The 9,915-nt window shown below is 43.9% G+C and overlaps 1 protein-coding gene across 1 annotated transcript; it reads left to right on the plus strand.

Annotated features, from left to right (window-relative positions):
- The first annotated feature begins 131 nt into the window (after positions 1-131).
- On the plus strand, positions 132-9,872 carry LOC113039731 (TNF receptor-associated factor 5-like). The gene is made up of 11 exons (XM_026197781.1): positions 132-299; positions 1,547-1,789; positions 1,885-1,942; positions 2,022-2,123; positions 2,208-2,372; positions 2,460-2,537; positions 2,820-2,894; positions 3,037-3,129; positions 3,212-3,331; positions 3,436-3,604; positions 8,880-9,872. The coding sequence occupies exons 2-11, from the start codon at positions 1,566-1,568 to the stop codon at positions 9,443-9,445; spliced, it is 1,650 nt and encodes a 549-aa protein (XP_026053566.1). The 5' UTR covers positions 132-299; positions 1,547-1,565; the 3' UTR covers positions 9,446-9,872.
- Positions 9,873-9,915: the final 43 nt, after the last annotated feature.

Here is a 9,915-nt window from a genome sequence, read left to right on the forward strand (position 1 = left end):
TCTTACTCGTCTACAGAAACTTTCCGCTCAAAGAATTACAAATCCTACTACAGCCAAGGCTTCCTTTATGAATATTCATTAGCTCGCTGCTGTGACGTCACCTAATTAATATTCATGAGCCAATGTCTTCGTCGTAGTAGGATTGGTCGTTCCGTTTTCCGCTCGCGCGCCCGAGATAAGAGGGACGTGCTGAGACGCGTAGCTGTCAAATATTAAATATCAAGAGGATTGACTTGTACGAATCCACTGAAGCTCGTCCACATTGATCTAAATGATCTGTTAACGCCATCAGCCCTCAGGTATGTAAAGCCATGCATTTTGACATAACTACTGCGAGTTATCTAGCTGACAGTGTGAAGCGAAAGTAAATGTGGACTAGATGTGATGGTCCTGTATCTTTCTCTAGGGTTGAGTTCAGACTGACAGTGTCATGTTGTTGCTCTGGGGGTTCCCCATGTGTTTGCCATCTCTCTCTCGCTCAGGAACAGACCACTGTGTGCTTTAAAACTGTTGCATTAACACAAGCAGCGTCCGCGGATTAATGCGTCGATCCTGTCACTTTAACTGGGTCACAACGACGTCATAATCGGGTTTTAACTATGCGCTGATCAATGAAAGTCTCCTTTGTTATCGCTTTACTCTACTTTGTTGTGTATGTGAGTAGAGAAGACGTTAAATGTCAACCGTAATGACTTACAAGAAAATTAACAGGATGGAAAGAAAAAGTGTAAAAAAAAAAAAAAAGTTTTTTTCTTTTTTATCAGACAGGGTTGATGGTGGGGGGAAAAACACCAAAAAGGATTAAAAAATATTAATTATACAAATCATCACAAATGACTATAAGAGCTAAATAGGAAAGGGAGCTATCTTTAGCTAGTATAACGCTAAATCGATTACAAATTAAAAACAATTTCCAAATATAACAAACATTTTGAATAAAAAAAGCAGAAACACTTGAAAGGACATTTTTAAACTCAATTCAGAAGTTTAATCAAACAGGGTAAAAGCTGCCATTCAGAATATTCAAAATCCACTTAATTATTATAATATTCATTTAATATTATAATTAATATTATTATAAACATAATTTCTGAATAAAACTGAACGTGTGTGTTTTTGTGTATTTTATTAACTTTATTAATATCTTTCTGTTTTGGGTGAAAAAAAAGAAAAAGAAACAGAAAATCGCCTTTAAAGTTGTTCAAATGAATTCTTAGCATTGCATATTACTAATCAGAAATTAGGTTCTGACATATTTGCTGTAGGAAATGTACAAAATATCTTCATGGAACATGATCTTTGCTTAATATCCTAATGATTTTCGTCAAAAATGGATCATTTTGTCCCATACACTGTATTTTTAGCTGCTTTTGTGCTCCAGGGTCATTGGAATCATACGTTTAACTTGGAGCACAACAAGAATCATATAAAGGCTTTTGTAATATTTGGTCCAGCTGTTTTTGATGTTGATTTAGATCAACTTCAGTGATGCTAAAAACAAAAGAGGGGCCTGAAACAGAACCGCTCATCTGTGGCTGTGTCCCAGTTGATTTGGGCAGGTCTCCATGTCTGCTGAGGAGAACGAGTGTCCCGGGCCTGGCTTGACCCAGCAGAACTCCGAGCTCATGAGGTCATGGGAGCTGGAAGCCACTCTGACCAATCGCACGCTGCGCTTCGTGCTGCGCTTAGAGCAGCAGTTCATCTGCCCGTCCTGCGGCGGGATCGTCCTGAACCCTCACCAGACGGGCTGCGGGCACATCTTCTGCGCTCGGTGCGTCAGGGCCTACATGTAAGAGAAACGCATTCACCCAGTCAATTCAACAAGCTGCTGCATTCCAGCAAAGATAAATAGTGCATACTTTAATAATGACTTCCTCTTTTCAGTGGAAATGGGGGAAGTTCGAAGTGTCCCTTAGACGGCATTCCTATAAAGCCAGAAGAGGTGAGAATATTGACATTTTAAATCCACTTAGCTTTGCTTTCCATTTTATTTCATTAAATGCCAATTCCAACGCGTGCAGATTTTTCAAGACAACTGTTGTAAACGGGAACTGCTAAACTTAGAGATCTACTGCACCAACGCCCCAGACTGCACACAGAGGGTTACCCTGTGTGACCTTCAGGTGAAACACAAAACGTGTCCTAATATATAACTGCATGTGTGCACACGTCATCCAGAATAACAGCACAATACCTCTCTCTCTCAGGATCATCTGAAAGCATGCCAGTATGAGCGGATTAGATGTTCAAATGTAGGGTGCAACGACACTGTGTTACGCAGAAACCTAACGGACCATCAGAGGAACGTCTGCTCCTTCCGCCTGGAGTCCTGCCCTCACTGCAGACAGTCGCTCCCCGCGTCTCAGCTGCTGGTCAGGACGCGTCCCTCTCTCAATACTGCATACAGTACACTCAGCTGAGCTCTGCTTGTTTCTGATCTTGCCTCTGAACTGTGACAGGTCCATCAGAAGAACTCGTGCATGGAAATAGAAATCCCGTGTCCCAACAAGTGTCTCCAGATTATCAGAAGACACAAGGTGCGCACAGTCAGATGCTTCATGACTATGCATCTAATTGCTCTCTTTAGATTAATATGGAGCACCTTAAGTGCCACGAAAATAGAATTATGCAACAGAAAAATTTCTACTTTAATGCTTTCACATTTATTCAGAATCAGTGTTGTGTTTTACATAAGAAACGTTGCATTCTCTCACGAAACTATTGCATTCCCCAGGGAAACTTTTTTCCATTAATACGTCCATTTCGGGGCTCCACGAATAGTCAGGTATTTTAATTTGCGTGTTGATCCTCATTTGCAGCTGCAAGCTCATGCTGACGAGTGTCTCGAAGTGGAGACTGACTGCATTTATAAAAGCTACGGCTGCACATTCAGAGTAAGGAAACCTTATAATTTAACAGTAAAGCTAGTGAAAGTGTCTTTTTATTAATGCGTTGCAGTTCAGTAAATGTTTCCGTTTGCCTGGAGCTGTGACACGTTTTCAGATCTTAGCGTCTGAAGTCTTGTCTTTCTTCCAGGGGAAAAGAGGGAAAGTGCAAGTTCATGAAAACTCAGAGTTCAGTTCCCATGTACGGCTTGTTCTGGAAAGCAATGCCAAACTTGAGAAACGGGTATGAAACAAGCTCATGGAGAACTGATGGTTGATTGACGGTTCACTGAAGTGTGTTGTATGTAACACACGTGTGGTTGTAGGTGGAGCAGCTGCAGCAGGATATGTTAGTCCAGCAGGGGGTACTGAAGGACAAAAGTCTTGTGGTCAGTAATCTGGACCGGGATATCACCATGTGTGACAGCACTCTTACTACTTTACAGGTAAAGAAACCCTGTGTTAAATACAATAATAAAAATGATTAAAGCAACATTTAAGATGATGTGCACAAAGATTGGTCCACTAGGTAGTTGTGTTTGTGTGGCAGAGGTCTGTGGAGGAGCAGCGAGTGCGGATCTGCAGCGTTCAGCGTGAACTGAGGGATCTGCGGGGTGTTCTGGGCTCTGAACTGAGCGAAGAGCTCCCGAGCCTCCGGGCATCACTGGACTCCCTCAGACAACAGGTGGCCGTCACTGAAAGCCTCAGGGAACACCTGGGTAAGTCAAGTCTGATGGGCCACTTGAATGTTGACACAGTTTACGTGAAGTGTCCTGCTGGACATGATGGGTGAAGCTCAAAATGCACAATGCAAACATATTTAATAACATTATGTTTGGACTCAGTTGCACTTTTGGGTTACAAGATGCATGACCTTTGACTGTGGTGTATGAAAGTCCCTGGCTCCTCGGGACGGCCCATTGGAGTGACCCATGTGTGCTGGGACAGGCTCCAACAACCTCATGACCCTACATGACCTGCAGTTTTGAAATGGATGGGTGGATAATTATATGCTGTTTTTCCAGCCTCGTTTTGCATGGAAAGCTTTAGTGGACATTAGCGTAAATTACGGGTGGCCCACCCTGCTCTTAGAGGACTGTCTTCCTGCTGATTTTAGTTCCAACACCCCTGGCCTGTATTCAATCCTGAACATCTTTTTGTTTGATATCTGTTTTGTTTGATATCTTGTTTGATATAGGATTATTAGTGTAAACAGTCTTCTAGAGCCAGGTTTCTCTTTGGGTCAACTACCTGTTGAAAAAAAAAAACAGCATATGCTGGTCAGTTATGTTTTAAAGCATGGCAGCTGCTTGGAGCTGTTTTAAGCTGGTCCTTATTTGGTTTAGTAAGCAAAACCTTGAACATATTTATTTATATAGAACTTATTTATATAATTAGCACTTAGTTAATGCATTTCAAAGTGCTTTACAAGCAAGAAGATCCTGAGCAGGAGTTGACCAGCTTAAACCAGCACATGACCAGCTTAAACCAGCACATGACCAGCTTAAACCAGCACATGACCTGCTTAAGCCAGCACATGACCAGCTTAAACCAGCACATGACCAGTTTAAACCAGCACATGACCATCTTAAACCAGCACATGACCTGCTTAAACCAGCACATGACCTGCTTAAGCCATCACATGACCATCTTAAACCAGCTCATGACCATCTTAAACCAGCTTGTGACCATCTTAAACCAGCACATGACCATCTTAAACCAGCACATGACCAGCTTAAACAGCACATGACCTGCTTAAACCAGCTCGTGACCATCTTAAACCAGCTCGTGACCATCTTAAACCAGCACATGACCAGTTTAAACCAGCACATGACCAGCTTAAACCAGCACATGACCTGCTTAAACCAGCACATGACCTGCTTAAACCAGCACATGACCAGTTTAAACCACCACATGACCAGCTTAAACCAGCACATGACCTGCTTAAGCCAGCACATGACCAGCTTAAACCAGCACATGACCAGTTTAAACCAGCACATGACCTGCTTAAACCAGCACATGACCATCTTAAAGCAGCACATGACCATCTTAAACCAGCTCATGGTCATCTTAAGCCAGCACATGACCAGCTTAAACCAGCACATGACCAGTTTAAGACAGCACATGACCTGCTTAAACCAGCACATGACCTGCTTAAACCAGCACATGACCAGTTTAAACCAGCACATGACCATTTTAAACCAGCTCATGGTCATCTTAAACCAGCACATGACCTGCTTAAACCAGCACATGACCAGCTTAAACCAGCACATGACCAGTTTAAGACAGCACATGACCTGCTTAAACCAGCACATGACCAGTTTAAACCAGCACATGACCATCTTAAACCAGCTCATGGTCATCTTAAACCAGCACATGACCTGCTTAAACCAGCACATGACCAGCTTAAACCAGCACATGACCAGTTTAAGACAGCACATGACCTGCTTAAACCAGCACATGACCAGTTTAAGCCAGCACATGACCAGCTTAAACCAGCACATGACCAGTTTAAACCAGCACATGACCTGCTTAAACCAGCACATGACCTGCTTAAGCCATCACATGACCATCTTAAACCAGCTCATGACCATCTTAAACCAGCTTGTGACCATCTTAAACCAGCACATGACCATCTTAAACCAGCACATGACCAGCTTAAACAGCACATGACCTGCTTAAACCAGCTCGTGACCATCTTAAACCAGCTCGTGACCATCTTAAACCAGCACATGACCAGTTTAAACCAGCACATGACCAGCTTAAACCAGCACATGACCTGCTTAAACCAGCACATGACCTGCTTAAACCAGCACATGACCAGTTTAAACCACCACATGACCAGCTTAAACCAGCACATGACCTGCTTAAACCAGCACATGACCTGCTTAAGCCAGCACATGACCAGCTTAAACCAGCACATGACCAGTTTAAACCAGCACATGACCTGCTTAAACCAGCACATGACCATCTTAAAGCAGCACATGACCATCTTAAACCAGCTCATGGTCATCTTAAGCCAGCACATGACCAGCTTAAACCAGCACATGACCAGTTTAAGACAGCACATGACCTGCTTAAACCAGCACATGACCTGCTTAAACCAGCACATGACCAGTTTAAACCAGCACATGACCATCTTAAACCAGCACATGACCTGCTTAAACCAGCACATGACCAGCTTAAACCAGCACATGACCAGTTTAAGACAGCACATGACCTGCTTAAACCAGCACATGACCTGCTTAAACCAGCTCGTGACCATCTTAAACCAGCTCGTGACCATCTTAAACCAGCACATGACCAGTTTAAACCAGCACATGACCAGTTTAAACCAGCACATGACCATCTTAAACCAGCACATGACCTGCTTAAACCAGCACATGACCATCTTAAACCAGCACATGACCAGTTTAAACCAGCACATGACCAGTTTAAACCAGCACATGACCATCTTAAACCAGCTCATTGTCATCTTAAACCAGCACATGACCTGCTTAAACCAGCACATGACCAGCTTAAACCAGCACATGACCTGCTTAAACCAGCACATGACCATCTTAAACCAGCACATGACCAGCTTAAGCCAGCACATGACCATCTTAAACCAGCACATGACCATCTTAAACCAGCACATGACCTGCTTAAACCAGCACATGACCAGTTTAAACCAGCACATGACCTGCTTAAACCAGCACATGACCATCTTAAACCAGCACATGACCAGCTTAAGCCAGCACATGACCATCTTAAACCATCACATGACCATCTTAAACCAGCACATGACCTGCTTAAACCAGCACATGACCAGCTTAAACCAGCACATGACCTGCTTAAACCAGCACATGACCATCTTAAACCAGCACATGACCAGCTTAAGCCAGCACATGACCATCTTAAACCAGCACATGACCATCTTAAACCAGCACATGACCTGCTTAAACCAGCACATGACCATCTTAAACCAGCACATGACCAGTTTAAACCAGCACATGACCAGTTTAAACCAGCACATGACCATCTTAAACCAGCTCATTGTCATCTTAAACCAGCACATGACCTGCTTAAACCAGCACATGACCAGCTTAAACCAGCACATGACCATCTTAAACCAGCACATGACCAGCTTAAGCCAGCACATGACCATCTTAAACCATCACATGACCATCTTAAACCAGCACATGACCTGCTTAAACCAGCACATGACCAGCTTAAACCAGCACATGACCTGCTTAAACCAGCACATGACCATCTTAAACCAGCACATGACCAGCTTAAGCCAGCACATGACCATCTTAAACCAGCACATGACCATCTTAAACCAGCACATGACCTGCTTAAACCAGCACATGACCAGTTTAAACCACCACATGACCAGCTTAAACCAGCACATAACCTGCTTAAACCAGCACATGACCATCTTAAATCAGCACATGACCAGTTTAAACCAGCACATGACCAGTTTAAACCAGCACATGACCATCTTAAACCAGCTCATGGTCATCTTAAACCAGCACATGACCATCTTAAACCAGCACATGACCATCTTAAACCAGCACATGACCTGCTTAAGCCAGCACATGACCATCTTAAACCAGCACATGACCAGTTTAAACCAGCACATGACCATCTTAAACCAGCACATGACCAGTTTAAACCAGCACATGACCAGTTTAAACCAGCACATGACCATCTTAAACCAGCTCATTGTCATCTTAAACCAGCACATGACCTGCTTAAACCAGCACATGACCAGCTTAAACCAGCACATGACCTGCTTAAACCAGCACATGACCATCTTAAACCAGCACATGACCAGCTTAAGCCAGCACATGACCATCTTAAACCAGCACATGACCATCTTAAACCAGCACATGACCTGCTTAAACCAGCACATGACCAGTTTAAACCAGCACATGACCTGCTTAAACCAGCACATGACCATCTTAAACCAGCACATGACCAGCTTAAGCCAGCACATGACCATCTTAAACCATCACATGACCATCTTAAACCAGCACATGACCTGCTTAAACCAGCACATGACCAGCTTAAACCAGCACATGACCTGCTTAAACCAGCACATGACCATCTTAAACCAGCACATGACCAGCTTAAGCCAGCACATGACCATCTTAAACCAGCACATGACCATCTTAAACCAGCACATGACCTGCTTAAACCAGCACATGACCATCTTAAACCAGCACATGACCAGTTTAAACCAGCACATGACCAGTTTAAACCAGCACATGACCATCTTAAACCAGCTCATTGTCATCTTAAACCAGCACATGACCTGCTTAAACCAGCACATGACCAGCTTAAACCAGCACATGACCTGCTTAAACCAGCACATGACCATCTTAAACCAGCACATGACCAGCTTAAGCCAGCACATGACCATCTTAAACCAGCACATGACCATCTTAAACCAGCACATGACCTGCTTAAACCAGCACATGACCAGCTTAAACCAGCACATGACCTGCTTAAACCAGCACATGACCATCTTAAACCAGCACATGACCAGCTTAAGCCAGCACATGACCATCTTAAACCAGCACATGACCATCTTAAACCAGCACATGACCTGCTTAAACCAGCACATGACCAGTTTAAACCACCACATGACCAGCTTAAACCAGCACATAACCTGCTTAAACCAGCACATGACCATCTTAAACCAGCACATGACCAGTTTAAACCAGCACATGACCAGTTTAAACCAGCACATGACCATCTTAAACCAGCTCATGGTCATCTTAAACCAGCACATGACCTGCTTAAACCAGCACATGACCATCTTAAACCAGCACATGACCTGCTTAAACCAGCACATGACCATCTTAAACCAGCACATGACCTGCTTAAGCCAGCACATGACCATCTTAAACCAGCACAGAACCAGCTAATATGTAGCTTTTAATAGTTGAGTATGTTTACAGTACAGACCTTAAAACCAGTAGAACTGTTTGTGTTTGTGTCCTTCAGGTGCGTTAGAGCAGACGTGTCAGCGTCATACCCGCTTGTTAGACATCCACGTGGAGCAGCTACAGTGTAACGAGCAGCGTTTCCGCCAGCTGGAATCCACTTCCTTCGACGGGAAGCTCATCTGGAAAGTGCGCGACTACTGGCACCAGAAGGAGGCCGGCACGCCGCTCAACTCGACCCCCTTTTACACCAGCCGTAGCGGCTACAAGCTCAGTGTGCGCGCTTACCTCGGCGGTTACAACTCAGGGAGAGGCACTCACCTGTCGCTCTACATCACCATAATGCGTGGAGACTTCGACTCGCTCCTACCGTGGCCGTTCAGACAGAACATAACCTTAACACTGCTGGATCAAAGCGGCTCGAGGAACCACGTGAGCAATACTTTCACCCCCGATACCAACAGCGATAGCTTTCATAGGCCAACGTCTGATGCTAATGTGGCCACAGGTTTCCCGAGATTCATATCCCACGGCGATCTGGAGGCCCCTCGCAGTGCTGTTTATGTGAGAGACGACACGCTGTTCATCAAAGTAAAGGTGGACACAACTGGATTAGAGGACTTGTAGCCTATGAGGAAAACAAATTGTCCCAAAACAGCGTGCACAGAGTCTACTGGAGTGTCATTTAATACCCGCTTGAAGACATTTGTTGTACTATCACTGGTTGTTATGTTTACATGCACAGATTTTCATTCATTTTCACTGAATGTATTTCTCTTATGTGCCATATTTCAGAAATGTAAGTTTGGATGTGAATGAACAAAATTCTGCGCATGAGAACAGTATTGGTCCTAAAACATAACCATTTATGATACTGATTGTCTCTAGCCAAGATCTGCCTAATGGTCTTTGTCTTGTCGGAGTGAGTGGTGCTGATCATAGCACACTCGCCTGTAACACGTTAGCTCATAAACACATGGGTCATGTTTTAATGTTTTAATCTATCCCCATCTCTCTCTGCACTGCTTTCTAGTCAATAAAGAAACAAATCATTTCAAATAGTGGGTCTTGACGCCTGATTGATGCTATCAGTGTTT

Source organism: Carassius auratus, chromosome 22 (assembly GCF_003368295.1).
Source record: "Carassius auratus strain Wakin chromosome 22, ASM336829v1, whole genome shotgun sequence".
NCBI classification, from domain to species: Eukaryota; Metazoa; Chordata; class Actinopteri; order Cypriniformes; family Cyprinidae; genus Carassius; species Carassius auratus.

Excerpts from the sequence above, each read along its gene's own strand:
- LOC113039731 (XM_026197781.1), top strand. The coding sequence starts at position 1,566 with ATGTCTGCTGAGGAGAACGAGTGTCCCGGGCCTGGCTTGACCCAGCAG. Across the intron at positions 1,790-1,884 it reads CGGTGCGTCAGGGCCTACAT|TGGAAATGGGGGAAGTTCGA; the intron begins GTAAGAGAAACG and ends TCCTCTTTTCAG. Across the intron at positions 3,332-3,435 it reads GCACTCTTACTACTTTACAG|AGGTCTGTGGAGGAGCAGCG; the intron begins GTAAAGAAACCC and ends TTTGTGTGGCAG.